At 39.3% G+C, this 20549-nt stretch overlaps 1 protein-coding gene across 1 annotated transcript in view; it reads right to left on the minus strand.

Annotated features, from left to right (window-relative positions):
- si:dkey-215k6.1 (transmembrane protein 132D) overlaps positions 1–20549 on the minus strand; it is a 198481-nt gene that overhangs the window by 108790 nt on the left and 69142 nt on the right. The window contains exon 4 of the mRNA XM_053325498.1: positions 16147–16287. Within this exon, the coding sequence (XP_053181473.1) occupies positions 16147–16287 (141 nt within the window). The remainder of the gene's footprint in view (positions 1–16146; positions 16288–20549) is intronic.

The raw sequence follows: 20549 nt of genomic DNA on the forward strand, positions 1-20549 counted from the left end.
GTGTTTTGTTTGTATTGGACTTCTGGGTGGTTATTTATTTTTGTGAAAGCCACCTACTGAAGGTCATAGATCATACACCTTTTTGTTTGCTACCACATCATTGAAAGCATTGTAAGCCTGCTGAGACAATTTTCCTTGAGTAAAACTTGCAACAGTCGCCTGATAAAAAGAAGAAAAAAAACAAATAACAAACAAAACAAAAAAAACCACCATTGTTTCTGTCTGATTTTAATGCAGCGCAGCGCTTCATTCTCACCCCCTTGTCTCTGGCAGTTTTTCATTGAATCTGACACTGAACACAACCTGTAAAACCCTTGCCTCAGCAATGTCTGTTAGAGAGGAAGGAAGGTAGAGCGAGAAAGAGAGGATGGAAAGAGGATGGTGAGAGAGAAGTGAAAAAAGCAGACAGATGGCAAAATAAAGAAAAAGAAAAAGAAAAAGAAAAAGAGGAAAGAGAAATGCTTGTTAGCACCTCACTGGCCCAAATAAATATAAGATGACACACCTGACTGATAATTAGTCTCACGAGCATTAGAGCTTGTGTGTATAAGACAGGGTGTGTGGAGGCATGTGTAAATGTGGGTCTGTTTGTGGGTTATGACAGAAACTAAACACTAACTGTGTATGTGTGTGTGTGTGTGTGTTCATGTGCCAGTGAGCTTGTGTGTAATGGAAAGGAGGGCAGAGGCCTTTGCATGTGTCCAAGCTAATGGGTATCCTGGCACACATAATCAGAACCGTTAATCACAGAGAGGGGAGAGAGACACAGACTGAGAAAGAGTTTTCCACCGATGCTAAAATGAGGAGGCGAGAAAGAGGTTGAAAAGTCAATAGTGGTAGAGAGGGAGGGTGTGAAAGGGTGAAATGGGACAGAGCTGTCACTGTATTTAATAGGTGACCTATTTCATCTGTTATTTGTTGGTTTTTCCTTTGGCAATCAGCACTTCTTTACGCTATTTTGTGCCCAAAAAGCACCTTTGAATTTAATTACATGGATGTAGGAGAGAAGAGATCGAAAAAGGAAGCAAGAAATAGAGAGAGGGAGATGAAGAGACAGAGCCATGGAAATGGATTTTGCTTTCTTTATACATCCTTTAGTCATTGATGAAATCCTTAAGGGAATATCCAATCTGATAATAGGAATTCTAATATGATAATATGACCCATTGATCCAGTCTAAACCTATATTTATATAAGACTGACATATGTGCTCACACCACGAAAGTAGAGCAACACACACACAATCATTTCTGTCTCTTTGACTATAAAAATGATAATGCACACATTTCTCCTCTCTCTTTCTCAACTTCAGGGCTACCATACAGTACTTTATTGTCCAAACATGCTATTTAAGGATTCCCTTGTTTGTCCATTTTCTGTTTAGTTTGATGTTATGTCTTTTATTTTTCCTCTAGGGGTGAGATATTCTTGTAGTGCCAATTGGGGTTTTTCTGTCTCACTTTCCCAGATCGCACATTCTCCTTCTTCAGTTTGTTTCCATTTGTTAATTCAATTAATTAAACCATAAAACATACCATAAAACAGTATCTCTAAGCAAAACAAGTCAAGACAGACTGCTGCTCTTAGACAAGACAGTTTACTGTTACTGGCACATGGTTGGAGACAACCTTGTCAACCTAGAAATGATGTTTATGTATTACTAAGTTACAACAGCAAATCATTTTTGAAGGAAATGTACTGTAATACTGCATTAAGTATGTTTTCTATCAATATTATGAGGGATTGTTGATGTTGTTCAATGTCATCATATTTAATGTGTTTTCTTCCAAAATATCTGATCTGAATATAAACATGTGAGTACAGCATTATTAAACTTTTTTATTATGCTTAGACATTCACATCACTTGGAAAGGTTAGGGAAAATGATGGTCTTGGTTTAATAAAATAAAAAATCAATAGTGACCTGAAGCACAAAACATGATGGGCTTACTAAAAATGTAACCTAAACCATAGTTTCAGTAACATTAACTCTCAACGTCAACCGACTGTTTTTCATGACCAAACCTAACCGCATTCCATTCTCACTCTGTTTCAGATAGAGCTGGTCAATTATCTCAAATTAATTCATTTGAATTTTTGCTTGCGTAAAATATCATAAAACTTATAAAACAAATAATATACACTACCGGTCAAAAGTTTTAGAATACCCCAATTTTTCCAGTTTTTTATTGAAATTCAAGCAGTTCAAGTCCAATGAATAGCTTGAAATGGTACAAAGATAAGTGGTGAACTGCCAGAGGTTTAGAAAAAGGTAAGGTTACCCAAAACTAAAAATTATACAAAAAGACTTAAAACATATAGATCTTTCCTACAGAGAAATTGCAAAGAAAGTCAAGGTGTCAAAACTCTGAAAGGAAGAGGTCTGGCAGACCCAAAGCCACAACAGAGTCAGAAGACAAGTTTCTGAGAGTTAACAGCTTGCGTCATAGGCGGCTCACAGGACAACAGCTTCATAGCTCGTCATAGAAAGCAAGTCTCAGTTTCAGAGTTTTCGAGTTGCAGCAAGAAAGCCATTGCAAGACGTCAGAATAAGAAGAAGAGGCTTGCCTGGGCCATGAAACACCACCAATGGACTACTGAAGACTGGAAGAAGGTGTTATGGACTGATGAATCAAAATTTTAAATATTCTGTTCATCACGCAGGAGTTTTGTATGCTGTCGAGTAGGCGAAAGGATGGTTCCTCAGTGTGTGACATTAACTGTCAAATATGGAGGAGGAAGCATGATGGTCTGGGGCTGTATTTCTGGAGCCAGGGTCAGCTACCACAGCATTCTGCAGCGCCATGCAGTACCCTCTGGTCTGCCCATAGTTGGTCAGGGGTTCATCCTACAGCAAGATAATGACCCAAAACATAAGTCCAAGCTATGCCAGAACTACCTTAGGAAAAAAGACCAAGATGGTAAGCTTGAAAACATTTTTTCAATAAAAAACTGGAAAAATTGGGGTGTTCTAAAACTTTTGACTGGTAGTGTATATACTTTTAGTCAAACATTAATGTCCACACTGATCTGTACTCTCAGGTTGCAATAGCTGATAAGATATCATCATCAAGTTTCCAGTTTCCACACTGTACAGTTTGTCTCAACTTTCCCACAGCTAACACTAGCTAGCAGCAGTCTTATAATGAAACACAAACAGCAGCAGATTAGTTAATGAGCATACCAATAACAGTTCAACTGAGACATTTAGCGGATTACATATATTGTTTCTGCTCATGTTCCCACCAAACCTACCCAGCTATGTGACTGAACCAAATAATCATCATCAAATAATAATTTTAGCCTGTATGGCATGACCTCATCCTCACCTATCCATTACATATGTGGATTACCTTGCTAGTAATGAACTGCACAAGGGTAAACATGCTTTTTCTGTCATATACTGAGTCACTGTCAGTATCTCTAATAAATGAGTTGTGAAATGGAATGAGCTGAACATAGATATTAGGACATGCTTATGAACACACACACAAACACACACACACACGCACACGCACACAAAATAAAAACTGTGTCAAGCATACAGCCTTTATGATTGATTGCAAACAATAACTTTAGCTGTAGTAATCTTTCTCTTTGCTTTTGTACATGAGAGAGAGAGAGAGAGAGAGAGAGAGAGAGAGAGAGAGAGAGAGAGAGAGAGAGAGAGAGAGAGAGAGAGAGTGTGTGTGTGTGTGTGTGTGAAAGAAAGGCAAGGTAATTAGGTAATCAACAGCTGTGCCAGACAGACAGGAAGCAGCTTGTTAAGAAACTGAAATAGGGATGGAAATAGATAATGAGAGAGAAAGAGAGGTGGAACATATCAACAGAAAGAATTTTAAAAAGAAGGCTGAAACAAAGGAACACAGCAGAGAAGGATATGGAAAGAGTGAATGAAAAAGACTGAGACGGTGATGTAAAGACAAAGGGGGGTAAGTAAGAAAGCAAGGGGAGATGGGGAAGCATCAGATGTGAGGACAGGTGCTGTTGTCAGCTATGAAACACATGTAAACCTTTTATTGACTGGGGAAACCAATTACTGACAGCTAGAAGGAAAGGAAGTGTTTCACTGTCACACCAGGAGGCATAAACAAACCAAGGTGGAGATGCATTATTGTTTTTTTTCATAGTCAAACACCTGACACCTGTTTACTTCTGTAGGCATGATGATGTACCGACTTGTGTGTAGATTAATGCTGGACAACAATAGACTGGAGGCCACCAGTTTGAATGCTAAAAGCTTATAAGTACATACAGGAGAAATAAGCTATATCTGAGTAAGAAGGAAAAGTTTGCATTACCCCGAACCCTAACCCTACAGTGGACCTTAACCAGAGACATCTAACTAACACACAAAAGACATGCAAATCACTCAGAAATGCTAGAAATGCGCTTTTCATCATTCTTGGAGAAGCAGTTCTGTCATTGCTCTTAGAGCAAGGCCAACTGGTGCACATAAGTGTAACCAAGCAAAATACAGCAGAAATATGTATGGATGTTTGTACAACTAGCTTTAAGACTAAAGAAATATCACCTGTCTTGTGGTGATGATGGCCTTGAGTATGCTTGACTGAAGAGGAAGCAGTGAGGAACCTTTTCTTAGTAATTACATAATGCTGTTTCCTCACTTTAGCCTTTATGACTGTATGCACATCACATTCACATCGCACATACATACAAAAACAGATAAATGACATGACACAGGGCTTTTGTTTCGTACATCATACAGTTAATTTAATACTTTTTACAATAGTCTTATTGTACTCTGAGCTTGTACAGTTAGTATATATATATATATATATATATAGTCAAAACTTTAGATTGTCTTATTATTTCCTTAAGAAATCAGTGTTAAGGGTGTGTCTGGGTGCCACTGCTAAAGGGACAGCATGTCAGTTGTTGGGCCTGAGCAAATGATGCACCCTCCTAAAGCACAGCAGGAACCAAGCCTGCCACATCTTTGTTATTTTGTTTATTTCTTTCAAATACGATTTGGTTCATGTTTAAACTTTTCCTGTGTTGTTGCATATGTAGTTCAGTTGTTAGTTTGTGTCTTTGTGTTACGACTTTTGTGCTCAGATCAGCCATGAAAAGGTCACCATGCTGGATGTGACAAAGAAACAGTGTAAATGGCTCGTTGAGTACATTTTTGCAGGAAAAAAATAAAGTGGCACACAGGAAGTGATGTGTTTAATGTTGTTTTTTTCAGTAGCAAGGGAATTTTGTTTGAAATGAATAAAAGAGTAACTGGGTCATTAGCGCCTTGGGTGAAAAAGCATGCTACCAAAAACATGTAATCTTTATCAACGGAAAACCCGTGGGACATGATGCCACAACATTGGTGATGGGGTTTGATTGGCAAGTCTTCTAAATAAAAGATGAATCTGATCCTTTCTCATTTCTGTTCTTTTTCCAGCTCTCTGAGAAATTAACCTCCAAGCAAACCACAATGCATCAACTCTTAACCTTTGCCTCCTTATGGCTCCTTTTCTCTCCCCATCATTCCTTCACTGATGACTGGATGTTAAGAAGGTTAGTGTTTACAGGAGCCTCAAGGCAACTGACATTGGTTCATCTCCCAAATCCCTCATCTTCTCCAATCCCTCTCTGTCTTCCTCATCCTTCTTTCATTATCTAAGCATGGGAAGACAACCAGGTAAAGAATTCGGCTGTTCATCTTCTTTCTCTCTACCTTTACTCCCTGTCACCATTCTCCACCCTTGGTTACTAAAAATAAAAGCATTCAACAGAGCCACGAAAGAAGAGGACATCAAATCAGTTTCTTCACATTCGTTTTCCCCTTCCCCTTCCCTCTGTCCTCCTCCTCCTCCTCCTCCTCTCCAAGCTGGCCGTTAAAATGAAAAGCATTCAGTCAAAGCAGAGATGTTGATCTTTGTCTTCTTCCACAGCTCTTCTCCTCCTCTCTCAGCATGGTTTCACAATGTTGCGGTTTAAACAGTTTGTCACAGACCTCCTCCTAGCCTGTTTTCTGCAAGTCCCTCCACAGCTTTTATTCTCCCCTTAATACTGTCTTCATTTACTCAAATGTAAGTTATAAAATAAAAATTATGTGCCAAAAAGAAAGATGGATCACTGGAATCCCCACTATCCTGTATTGTTTTCCTTCCACAGAGATTGTCATTGTTTCAGTCTTTGTAAAGCTTTGTTACCCTGAAAATGAATGCCGATTAGTTTTAAGTCAATAGAAGATTCACAGAATGGTTTCATAGCATAACAGTAGTGCCTCTAAATTTTACTAAATAAGATTAGAAACTCTGATAAGATTTCATTTAATTACATTCGATTAGAAAGTTGTTGTTGTTAGTTTTGTTGAACCTTGCGTCCTGCAGATTTTAAGGCTCTAAAACAATGTCTCACTGTTTCTATTGTGTTTTGTTTCTGGACATTTTTCTCTCCTCCTTTCTTAAAATCTAAACCCTTCTTCCTCCCCTTCCCCAAAGTTGCTCAACCAAAACACTATTCACTAGTCCCCCAAAAGCATATATTGCGGTACCACTTCCAAAATGTACTTCCATTCTTTCTTCACTCCACTTTTCCCTCCCTGCCTTTAGAAAGAAGATCCTCCCTTCCTCAAAGTAGAGCAACTTTTTTTTCCCTTTTATTACTTTTTCCTTTTTCTATCGGCAGATCCTTTTAGCCTCCTCCTGGGATAGGGAGGCCCTACGTCCCCTCGGTTTTTGCATCGTTTGCTCGCTCGTGCAAGTTGGAGAGCTCTTTAGTCAAGGACACAAGCTCAGTTTTTGATTTAACACGATGAAAAGAATTAATTAAACAGCAGCAATGGGATCCTGGGCTACTCGTCACCTAAGGAGGGAGGGGAGAGAAGGCAAAAGCATGAGAGGAGACTGATAGAATGGAGCTGACTGGAAATGGGAGGTAAAGAAAATACAAGTGGAGAGAGTGCAGGGTTGGGTGAGAGTGAAAACGGGACGAGTTGTATGGTGTGAAGGAGAGAGGGAGGACATGCGGGACGCAGGGAGGGGAAGGAAAGGGAATGAGTGAAAAAGAATATCGAAAAGGGCCTGGGATGTCTCCAACGCTTGACACCTCTTCGCAGACACACACAAACACATACACACACTCACCGATGCAGGGGACAGGGAGTTAGTGTTAGCATCGGCAGCACAACTCACTCTATGACACTGTACATCTCTAAGGAGAGGGACTCGAACACACAGGGTCCACGTAGGTCGCCTTAATTAGCCAGACATCCCGCTACGCAAGCTCCCTGGGGGGTTTAACAGGGGCACGGAGGGTGAGGAGACGAAGGATGGGGGAGACAAGGGGGGAGGGAGGACCGGGGTGGGAGTGAGTGAGGAATGGGTATTAGAGCAAGGGGAATAAGCCAATGGGATTGGAAGGTTATTTAAAGCATGGCCTACAAAAACATTCAGAAAAGTAATGTGTGTGTGTGTGCGCGCGTGTGTGTGTGTGTGTGCGTGCGTGTGTGTGTGCGTGTGTGCGTGTGTGTTTGTTTGCATGGATGTGTTTCTAATGTGACACAACACCATGCGTGTGTATTTACTTAACAGCCTGTATGAACTCTGAGATCCCACGCTATAAACTCAATATATTCAATATGTGTGTGATCTTGATGCATGCATGTATGTCTGCATACATTCACGCTGGCAAATGTGTATGCATATGAGTCTGTCCCGGTGATTGAGTGTGCTCAGGTGGCTCGGGTCATTTCAGTGAGTGACAGAATGATGCTAAGCGAGGCTGTACACATAAACCCCATCCATATCTGCGAGGCCTAATTAGCCATCCCAGGTCATTGCTCAGGGCTATGATAGTGTGGTGGGGCACAGGAGAACTCACCGTAATGAACACAAATGCTGCCTTTATCCCACCGAATCCAGCTTTATCCCAACTGTCTTGATGTTCTTTTCCCTGTAATTGACAGCCACTGCTTTGCTCCACTTATATAAAATGTCTCATAACCCTGAGAATCACAGGACTATCCTTTTTACGCTCCTTCTCCTTGAATTGAAGCTCCACAAGAAAATGTAGTAAATAGAATTTTTGGGGGACTGTCACATGTGTCAGCTTACGTAATTGGATGATGGTATGAACTCCAGAGGAGGTAAATTATGGTTCAGCATGGAGACAAGCTGATGGATTCCAGCTGAAGTTGAAGGGATTTGAATCAAATTTATTCTGGTGACCCCTTACTCCCAAAAGTCTTCCCTTACAGGATGACAGGTTTATTTATAAGGTTTATTCACTTACAGGTAGCTGATTTGCCTGAACAGTGTCAGTAAAAGCAAAGCTGGCACTAGGTTGAATTAACTGGAGGTATGATCACAGCCTCAATGGCCCAACACTAAACTGCAATTGTAATGAGCAGATATGATGGATGCATGAGTTTCAATGTGTAAGTATGAAGTTAAATCTTTATTTCTCTGCCACTTATTCTTTTCTTCATAATTACTCCATCCTCTTTCTCTTTCACCTTTCCTCCCTTTTTCCTTCTTTTCACCACCCTCCCTCTTTCTCTCCACTCTTTTCTATATCATACTCTTCCACATTATCCTCCCTCTATGCTCCTTTATATAGTCCTCATCATCTTTTTAAAAGCTAGGTATCTTTATAGCTCTCACTTACAAACATATACAAAAAGAGCACACATGGAGAGAATGAAATGTTTGTTTTGGACCAAACTATTCTTCAGGGTCAAAATGTGATTCTATGGCATGGTCGACTTTTCGCACACCAAACAAAAACACTTGCTTGTGTGGCATTGAAATAGAAAATAAACCATTGACAGAGTACAGAAGAGTCAATCTGCAAACAATCTAGATAGAGTAAAAATAGTAATAGAGAAAGGAACCATCGGTTTAAACACACTATACAGCCACCAGAACACATACTGAGAAAATGTGTATGAACCTTTAGGGACACTTTCTGCCTCGATTCTGTGTTGGGTAATCAAGAAAAGAGACAAGCGGGGTGAAAGAAAGGGAGGAAAGAGTGATAAACAGACTATTACCACTATAGTGGTCATTTCTGTTAAAGGCCCCCCACAGACTCTGTGTGAGTGTGTGTTTATATGCGTTCTTGCACTATTACACTTGTGATTTTCTTTATATTTTATCTTTCAGGGACAAATCTGTACTCAATGGGTGAGGTGTGGAAATACGGTTCATAAAATCCTTCTATAATATATGGGAAGTTGAGTGTGAGGAAAAGAGAGTGGAGAATAGGAGATGGCAAAACATTTGGCAATTTTATGGTACCGCTGTTAGGATTTCACTACATGCTGGAGGTGCTTTGAACCAAAACCGTTTCTCTGCTTAAATATGTCTAAAGATCAGATATCAGGAAAATTGAGCTTGAAGATGAGGTGATTTGAGTTGACATTCAGTTTAAGGTCAAACATTGTCCTGTAGAAATCTGAGCCCAAATCACTGAATTATAATTTGACTGAACAATCAACTAAACTAGTGATTGGTATTCAGTGTTCTCCAGATATGAAATGGCAAGTTGTTTAGAAAAAGGTAAGTAAGTAATAAGTGTATACGTAGTTCACATTCAACCATATGTGTGTGTCTGTATGTGTCTGTATGTGTGTGTGTGTGTGTGTGTGTGTGTGTGTGTGTGTGTGTGCGTGTGTGTGCGCTTTGGTTTTCCAGTGATAGGGCAATAAGACAAGTGTTTTACAGCTAACCCTAACCCTCATAACATAAACATATTACAACACATGAATATCTCTCCCACTCTCTTTCTCACACACACACACACACACACACACACACACACACACACACACACACACACACACACACACACACATTGCAATGAATAAAAATGGAGTCTATGTGTAACTACAGTATCTGAGGGGAATTTTTCATTTTTCTCTCTCCAGGGACAAACACTAACAGCTACACTGTCATGCTCTCAGGGCTTCTTCCCTCTTATATTTCTGGCTTTATTTTTCCATCTCCTCTCAGTCACTTCCCCTCTCCCTTTCTGCCTCTCTCTACCCTGTTCTCTCTCTCATGTTGGCAGATACCCCCCCCCCTCCCTTCTTTCTATCCATCCTCCCCCTTGCTGTGTTTTTAATCCTCATGTGTGCCAACAGAGACTGCAGACATCTTGGCCCCATGTCTATGCTGTGTTTGTGTGTGTCCTGCAGTTGACTGCCAGCTCTCAAACAAAAGCTCTCTGTTAAGTTAGTTTGTCCTTACAAACAACTAAAACCATACAACACTTAACCCTGTGCCCTGCATCATGTGGATTTAAACCCGTTGAAACATAAAAACAAATAACCCTTGTACCCGCCTGTGTCTCTGTGTGGAGCTGGATTTATCATTCAAGTCTTTAAAGTACAGCGATGCATGAGAAGTGTACAAGCTCCCAGTATTTTTCGTAGGCTACCTTAACATGCAGAAGATTAATTCAACATGATCTATAGTGTGTGTGTGTGTGTGTGTGTGTGTGTGTTTCATTACAGTTGATATGACTGCTTGTAACTCATTTGTGCAAATAAAAACTGTACAACATTAGATTGCGTGAACATATGTGTGTGTTCATTTAAATTAATATAAAATTGAGATAAGAAGACATTGGTTCCATCCTCCACATATGCAAACACATACTCACACACGCATACATGTTGCTGTTTTACAGTATGCATGATTGCATGCCTAAACACATAGGTAAACTGGCGCATAACATGAGTTATTCATTAACCCAAGTCGTACATTTCATAAATGTTAAATAAACGCGTCATGCGCTATTCAAACACAAACACTGATGTGTGTTTGTGTGTGTGTATGTGTGTGTGTGTGTGTATGTGTGTGTGTGTGTGTGTGTGTGTGTGTGTGTGTGTTCATGTGTGCGAGGGTTCCTATGTGTATACAAATATGCATGTGCTTTCTGTGCATGTGTTTGCATGTGTGGAAAGCTATATTAATAGTACATGATCTGAGAATTACTTGCCTGTCAAAACAGTATCATAAATAAACACCAGGAACTCTGGGAGTGCACTTACATGGTTACTTTGGATTCAGGTTTGCAACATGTACACATGGTATTTTTTTGATTATCTTAACTACATTGTGTTTGTGACACATAAACTACAGTGATCAGTGAAACACTGACCAGTTGGTCTGTAAGTAATATTGTGCCACATTGAAGAAAGATGCCCCTTATTAAGCATTTTTTAATTAAAAATTCGGACACAAAGTTAAAATAGCACCAAGCGTAGTTAAGAAGTGATTAAAACAGCGATGCATGGTTAGACTAGTTTGTTCATCCAACCCATGCTGTAAGTTTTGCCCTCTTGTTTAAAGATTATTTGGTATATAAAAAGGTTGTCTTTGCTGTACAATGATTTGTTTTTTGCAGGACCAGTGTTGAGAGATACATCTGTTACTGTAATACAATGTTCAGCAACTACTACTATATTATAAAACAGGTTTGATCTGTCACTGTCACTGTTTTTAGTGTTAAAAGTGGAAATAAAATATTAAATGACTTGTGTTTAGAAGATGAAAATGTTCTATCAAGATGTGATGTTCACTATTAAGATATTCAAATACAATTATCTCTTTAAGAATACTAAAGTTTCACTGCTTTCTCACATAATAGCTACTATGATTTTGCTCCATTCCCATGAGGAAGTGAAAAGGGAACTTTAACAATTAACAAATGTTACAAGTTGAACAGAATAGTCTGGCAGGCTCTTGCTAATGTACTTTCCTAACACAAATTGATTCAATCCCACAGTACATGTAGTGTAATATATTTGAAGATGGTCCATCTACTGCAGGAAAGATGTACCCTGCTGTCAAATCATTAAATGAAACTTTTTTTCCCATGGCTGCCACTGCATAGTAGGGCTCAGGATGATGAAAAACATCCACAGGACACACATGTACACACACACACACACACGCACACACACACAAGAACAGTAGATAAATAGCATGTCCCTGTATGGAGTGTGGGCAGTGCATTACCCTAGTTGTTGTATTGAACAGGGCCCATTAGCGGTGTTAATCTATAGATCCAATCATGATCATGATATAGAGCACTGCTGCTGTTGGCAGCATCAGCCGTGCTCAAACTATGGCACAATTTCCTCATATAATCATACAAACAAAACTGAGGTTATCTTGAGCCTGTCCCACTTCTTGTTAGGTAATGTATTTAACATGCAAAGTAATTTAAAAAAAAAAAGACTGTAAACAGAGTGGGGAGAAAATGCTAAGAGGCTTTAAAAATGACTAACAATATACTGAAAAGTCAACAAGGTCAAGCCTAAAAGCAACACAACAAACTGCATACATGCAAAGTGACAAACAAAATCTAATACAATAGTTAGACATATCTTAAAATACATAGTAGGATAATACGGTATGTAAAAAGACATTATCAAAATTATAATAGAATAAAAAGGAGGGGGATAGATAAATTAATAATAACTTGAAATGATAATGAAAATGAATTACCACAAAAGACAAATCTTGCTCAGGGACACCTCAATGGCTGTTTGTGAGGTACAGGAGACAAGCATATGCACAACCAAACATCTGATTATGATTTATTTTATTGAGTGGTCATACACTTCAGCAGAAAAGCAGGTAGGCAGAAAAAAAGCAGAGTGTCAATAACAAAGTATGACCTTACAGCCTAATTACAGCTACATGATATCAGAAACGCTCAAATAGTGAGACACACAGAAATTATGAATAATTACTGCAAAATCAAAATCAATAAATAAACTAATACGAGCTGTGGGAGAGCTTTGATCCAAACTAGTGTGCAAATAGGTTGCTTTAATGAAAAAAAATAATTGAGGTCTCCCAGGCAGACATGATGGCTGACCAATAATTACAGTCACCGTGATCAATGATTAGTTCCATTTCTGTTCTGAAAAAGACTGTCAACCTACATACATATATGCAAAAACACTGTGTACTATATGTAAAACAGCAAGCATACACCCACTTCATACACATACACAGTGACACAAGTACAACCACACACCTCCATACACACAGCGAAGCCTGTGCTGTTTTTGATTACTGCATCCACTTACCATGCATCCCCTATTATGCGCATCATGTCAGATCATATTATATCATAGAATTACAAAAGGTGCAGGAATCAATTCACAAGTTTAATTGTCAGAGGTAGTAATCATTCCCGCCCTCTCATTCATAAAAAGCACACTCACTGTTTCATGTCTCAACCAGTAATATCTCATTAGAAATTAATACAGATCAGCTCTTTTAATTAGCCATCCTACCTACACAATCGCTGATAAAAGCCTGTGATCTTGTCTGTTGCTGGCAACAGTCTGGATATATGAGTGTGTGTGTGTGTGTGTGTGTGTGTGTGTGTGTGTGTGTGTGTGTGTGTGTGTGTGTGTGTGTGTGTGTGTGTGTGTGTGTGTCTTCCCTGTAGTAAAAAAAAAATGTCAGTTCCACTTCCACCTACAGTCTTCATTGCTCTGAATCATTAGGGTGGTAACATGGCAGTACTGCTTTGAATCAGCACTGCTTTGTGTATGTGTGTGTGTGTGTGTGTGTGTTCTGCTCATGTTTGTACAAGCCTGTGCATTTATGCATGTGTGCGCATCAGTACACGTGTACATATTTGTGCTTGCCACATCATAATCTGAGCTTTGAGGCACCTCTTTGTTTACAGTATCACTTTGAAGACGGTAGAAGTGTGTATTTGTGTAAGTGGATGTGAATGAGTGTGTGCTTGCATCTGTGCTTTTCTGTGCATGTCTTTGTGGGAGAGCCATATCATAATCTGGTTTCTAAAGCATCACTTTCTGTGTTTACCCTGACGTCACTTTGATGAGTTTCCCCTTCAGGGCCAGAGGGGGAAAAAACAACTCACATGGATACGTGCCAAACCTCAGGGAAAACAAGCAGCCGTTTAGAATCACCTCCATCTCAACATCTCAGACAGCACCATCCTGATGGATGACAACAGGCCAGAGAAAATAACTTCATTGCCCTGCAGCCATAATGGCTGGCACATCTAAAAATTCATCAAGTGCTTTCAATATTCCACCGGCCGTTCTTACTTGTAAAACGGGAGGTATGAATCTATTGTAGAAAATATCCATAACATATACTAAACATTATTACTAATTTGTTTCTATTTAATTTTTCCAATGATTACACATGACTCATTTTGATGCCATAAAAAAAAAACAATGATAGATTCTATGCCACACACCTGGTTTAAAGTTTTAAAAGCATCTGATGAAAACTTTTAACTGTCTAATGCTCTTAATTTAAAAGCTAAAACCCGTGGTGTCATCAATTTTGGATTATCTGATGCTGCTGATACTGTCCATCAGTCAAGGTTAGACATGGCTAACGGGTAGCTAAGTGGTGCTAATTGAGCTGGGGGTCAGCAATAATAGTTTCATGCGATGAGAAGTCATTCATCAGTATTGCTATCAACCAACAGGGGAAAAGATGAGACAGAGAAAAGGAGTAATGGGGCGACAGTGACCGGGGAAGTCAGACAGAAGAGGTGAAGAATGAGAGAGAAAAGAGCTAGCCCACGACACAAAAAAAGAGATATAGACAGAAAAGCCAGGGAGTAAATGTTTAATGGTAAGATAGCCTCCTATTCAGCCATGGATAATGTTTCCAGATGACTTTGTCTGACCCGCATACATGCTATTGTAGATCTGGCTGCCAGTAGTTATACTGAGCAATGTTTACAGTATGAGTCTGTGTGTTGTCCGAACTGCATTTAAATCACCACTTAAACAAATGTGCACACAGTAAGTGGCAACTACCATTGCTTGAGGCTGAAACCAATACAGAAGCACCTCAATGAGCAATGCTGACAGCAGCTAGATGCTGACAAATAGACTCCCATTCAAAAAGTATCAAATTCTCTAGAAATACTAAGTCAATCTTCTTTTCAGTAAGTCATTATGGTCTCAATTGCTAAGTGTGCTGGTGGTCATTTTGGAAATTACTACTCCTTCAATAAGATTTAAAGACTTAATGTAAGCTTTAAAATGATGTGAGTCAAGCTAGTGGTATATTCATGCATATGGGCTATTTGAATTCATTTATTTTCCTTACCTGCATCTCATGCATTGTGAAGTTTTGTACCATTATCTCTCTGATTCATTTAACCCTAACCCTAGACAATTCACCTTAGTCTGATTACTATCTTTAAGTGACACATTTGTCCTTTTTATCAGTGCTGTGCGACAACAAATTCACTCTAACCGCGCATTGGGGTCAAGAATACATGTCACATTTGTACTCTAAACCAGGGTGTATTTACTTTATTGTCAGCCAGTTTTACCCAGCTGAACACAAGCAAAACACACACACACATCCGCATGCAAACATAACCATCCATACAAGGACAGAGCAATTACCAAATAAATGGCAAATCTAGCATGACACGTGGGTCAGTGCTTTCTATAAGTGCTTGTCAACCTACTGTGTGTGTGTGTGTGTGTGTTTGTGTGTGTTTTTGTGTGTACAGGACAAAATGAAAGCTTGTACCCATTCAACCTTGGCCTATCAATCTGATACCGCTTAATACGAACACAAGCATACACACACACAAAAAACATATTGACTATCGGTCAAAGGTTGGAGTTCGAAGGTTAAATAAACAGCCAATCAGTCAATAGACAGCAAGACAAGCTTTTCCTGTATACACTACAATGTTGTTACAAGGATGAATAATTTCTCTCTCTGGATCCAAATATAGCTCAAAGCTTGAATTTAATTATAATCAGAGCTACAGTAACAGTAAAAGCTACAGTAAAAGAGTCATCCAAGCTAACTCCTTGTAAACTCATATCCCATCCATCCAATCTGGATAATACACACACACACACACACACACACACACACACACACACACACACACACAGCACTTTCTTCTTCATACAGTAGAAACTGTCACTGTGAAAACAATTAAAATCTCTTATTACCAAATGTAGGACGTTAGCAGTTATTATGGCCCTGAAGCACAATCATCAAAGTCCTTTTTCAGATATTGTATGCGCCCACAAATACTCCTTACAAAAAGGAATAAGCTAACCAGCTGCTGGAGGACAGAGGAAGCTGTCGGAGGAAAAAAAAGGAGTAGATATGTGTGATTCAGTCCTACCTCTCTGCTGTGGAGGAGGCCTTTCTCTGGCACATCACCGCCAACGAACTGCTTCCCGGTGTCATTTCCTGTTTGATCTCCCACGCAACCAGGTTGCTGGGTTTCACAGCCAGGAAGTTGATGCCTGACTGGAACCACACCCTGCAGAGAGGGATGAAGAGACAAGAGGGAAAAGAAGAGTGGGAGAGGGTGACAGAAAAAAAGGGGGGAAAAAGAAAGTGAGGTTAATCTAAAGTTCACACTGGCATCATAAACAAAAGAGGGAAGAAAGATGAGTCGTCACAGTGAGAGTCAGGGAGAATTTGCTTAAAATTGAATTTGCTTCGCTTGGAATTTCCCTGCCCCGATTTTCTGGCTGATTTTCTTTAATCCCTGATATGTGCCATTCTCTCTTCCTATAAAACGTCTCTTGAAATTCAGTCGCCCAGCACGGTGCTGCCTCCCACGGTATGTTTTGGTGGGAAATGACAAAAGAGTGACAGGAGAAGCTCTCATGAAAGTTAACATTTTTTTTCACCAGGGTAAGTGCTGTTTGGAGGGTGACTGAGGTGAGTTGCTGAGTTGAAGATGATATGTCATACAAAACATGTTATTTGGCTGATTAGAAAGACAACACTGAACAGCCAGTTGGTGAGATGTGGTTAAGAGTATTGTATCTATTAATGCGCACTCCATCCGGGTTATATCCCTCTTCACCACTCCTAACTCTTCTTCAAATATTTATTCTTCAAACCTTCCCTCTGCCACTATTTTTTTCTTTCTGCAGTATTTTGCTCAAGTCTATCTCTAACCTGTCCCCCACTTTTCAGCATTCTCCATCCTTCCACTTCTCCAACAACTTTTCCTGTCTGTCTCAACTGAGAATACCATCTATCTTTGCTTTCTCCTTATTCTTATCTACTCACTTCTATCTTTAACACCAAATTCCAGTTCTTTCTCTCTTGCTACTTTTTCACCCAGTCTTTTGCTTTAATCTGTATCATTTCCTCATTCAGTTCTGTTTCTGTTCCCCCTTTCCTTTTCTTCTTACCTGCATACTCCCTCTCTTCCTTCACAAATTTTCCTATCCTTTCCCTCCAGATGTCTTCCTTATTTCCATTCCTCCATCCTAGTCATTCCCTTGTGCTCTCCCTCCTTTATTTCCTCCACCAGGTCCCCCCTTTCATCTATCACTCTGTCCTCTCTCTTTTCCACACCTCCTCCAAATGCTTTTCTTCTGCCTTTCATCTGCCCCTCTGTGATTCCCTTCCCTTTCCTTCCTTACTCTCCTCTTTCCCTACATACCTTGCTTTATCCCTCCCCTCTACCCCTCCTCCATCCTTCACTCTCAAGGCATCCTCTGGTTAATCTCTTTATTTTCTTTCTCTCCTGCTCTCCTCTTTCCCTCTCTTTCTCTAATCCGTCCCGGTGTGTTTTGTTCTATTTATCACCTTGACGAGACCCTCCCTCAGTTTATTAACACACTTTATTAGCACGCAATCGCATACCCGAAAGCTTGTTTACTGCTTTTCTTATTAACACACATACAATGGTCTTTGGCAAACAGTAAATGCCAACACAAACATACTCTCCAATAAACTTTCTCTTCTAAACAGAAGGGGGGAAAACTGCCAATCCTCTTTGTCTCCTTTCTCATTATTACTTTCTTGTGTTTGTATTGCTTCATGTGTTGCCAAAAAATGCCTGCAAATATGTCACGCCAGTCCCTTGCCATGCTTGCTGTACATATTTTTCTGTGTGTACTGAATGTATAACTGCACCTGTGTATGTATATGTGCTGTATAATAATCTAAATAAGATGCTTTTTGGTGTTTCTTCACAGGGGAATAACCCCTATGGGAAAACTTGGAGACCTACTTTTTTAACATTTTTATTTTCCTGGTTGACCTCTGTTGTGTGTACAAAAAAGTAATTTAAAAAAGTGTAAAGTGGCATAAAAAAAGTTTTAGTAAGGTTGTTTTTGTTTCTTTGTTTTTTTTGTCTGATGTGTATATGCATCTTCCCAAGTAAAATGCTGTTGTGTGTGTGTGTGTGTGTGTGTGTGTATTTCCGTGCACTATCACAGCATAAAATAGCAGGCGGTCCCCTAAAATCTCCTCTTTTATAATTCAGCAGCTGAATGTTACATAAAGACAAAAAAATCTCTACTATTGTTCTGCCCCCTCTGAACCTTTGTTTCTCCATCCCTCTCACAAGGCCCCACTACTGTTTGTTATAATCTACAGAACCCCAAAATCGAACTCTGATTTTATTCAGGAATACTCTAATCACTTAGCTTTAATTATGCCTGGAGACTTTACCATACATGTATGCTGCAGCCCCCCTAGCTCCTGTTTTTCAATTTATTTTATAGACATTGTGCATTCTTTTAATCTCAGTCAGCTGAGGGTCCCACTCACTTAAAAGGGCACTCCCTGGACGATGTTCTGTCCTCTAGTTTCATCTTTGATCTCAGTGAGCCAAGCTTATGTGTGTTTGACCACAAAGCTGTTATTTTTTAAGTCCCTCTTTCCACCTCTTGCTCCCACAGTAGCTACTTATGTTTCCTCTCATGCCCTCAAACTCTTGTCCTCACTAAGTCCCTGCATCTACACACAGCAATAACCCTAACATCAAATTTGTCTTCAGAGGAATTGCTAAACAAAAATAATATATGTAAAGCTATATATGACTGCATAGTACCTGTAACCATGCACTTTAAAATGACACAATGGCCAAACTAAAGCCTTCATCAAGTCATTCAGATCTCATGCCTTACAAATTTTTTAACAGTGTTGGTCCCAAAACAGCTCTTGTGGGGTAAATATTTGTATTTCACAGGTCAATAAATGGTCATTTTCAACCCTGGGAGCAGTAAGTAATGACCTGTCTTCTTTAGAGCGATTCATCTCGCTGTCTACTGAGATTGGCTGGGATATGCAGCTGTTTTGATAAGCTGGCCATCTCCTACACTAATCAAGGTCAGGTGGAGATATGCTTTTCTTTGTGCAGACTGTCAGATTGGTATCTCATGGAATGGATAACAAGTAACCTGTGTACAGACTACTTGCCTACTTAATCAGCATAGTGTGTTGTTTATAGTTCAATAACTAATGGAGGCATAGATGTGTGATGACTAACCTAATGTGGGGGTATAAAGGGTAAGTATTTGGCGAGGGATTTAAATGCCCTTGGTCAAGCTGCATAAGACATCCTGGTGTCCTGAAAAGTTCTTCACTATGGGTTAACCAGCTCTCAGCATTTATTTGACAGCTCTCTGTTCACTAGCTGTGTTCTCTCCTGCCTTAAGCATGTAGTAATACACCCAGTGCTCAAGAAACCCAGCCATGACCCTGCAGATTTGAAAACTTTTAGACCCATTTCTACATTACCATTTTTTAAATCAATAATCTTAGAGAACATTATCCACTTTGAGTTGAATTGAGAGTTTAGAGTTTCTTTTTTGAGTAGCTATGGTATTTGGACACATTTCAATCAAGTTTGTATGCATGTCACAGCACTGAAACCGCTCTCATCAAAGTGACATCCTTTATATTTACATCTGATGCTGGTTGTTGTTTGATTTTAATTTTTCTTATTTGAGCCTATGCATTTGACATTGTAGATCACTCTATCCTATTAGATCATCTTGAAAAGTGGGTCAGGGACACTGCTCTAGACTAGTTTAAATCTTAGTTATCAAACAGAAATTTTTTAATAGCTACTGTATGGGAAATACCTTCTGTTTTGTAACCTCTCTGAACTGTGGTGTTCCCCAAACCACCCTTGGTCCCTTGTTGTTCGGTGTGTTGCCACTAAGACATATTATGTATAAGCACAAAATCTAGTTCCATTGTTATGCAGATGACACACACGTTTATATCCCATTAAAAACCATCACAAAGGCATTTTTTCATAATCCTTCATCTTATCTAGCAGAAATAAAGTACTGAATGTTCCAAAACTTTCTACAGCTAGATGAACACTAATCAGAAATAAATTTGCCATAATTCCTTCCCTACTCGAAAGGAACACGTGAGATTCCTGTCTACAATATCAAATCTGCAGCCTGTGTGTAATAATTGGCATTGACCTTTCATCTGAAAAACAAATAAAAAATGTTCAATCATGTTTTTATCAATCAAGGAGCATCTCCTCTCTTGGCCTGATTGCAAAAGGGTCATTCATGCTTTCATTTAATCTTAACATTTACATTACATTATTGTAATTCATTGTATTAAGGGTTAAGGAAAAAACAAAGAATCTCACGCCTTTAGCTGGTACACAATGCAGCTACTCGGCTTTTAAGAAATACTGGAAGAGAACATCACATCAGCCCTGATTTAGTCTCTCAGAATTGAGTTAAGATTTTACTGAATACATTTAAGTGCTACAGTATATATATTTCTATAGATATATATATA

Source organism: Scomber japonicus, chromosome 9, assembly GCF_027409825.1.
Source record: "Scomber japonicus isolate fScoJap1 chromosome 9, fScoJap1.pri, whole genome shotgun sequence".
Taxonomy (NCBI): Eukaryota; Metazoa; Chordata; class Actinopteri; order Scombriformes; family Scombridae; genus Scomber; species Scomber japonicus.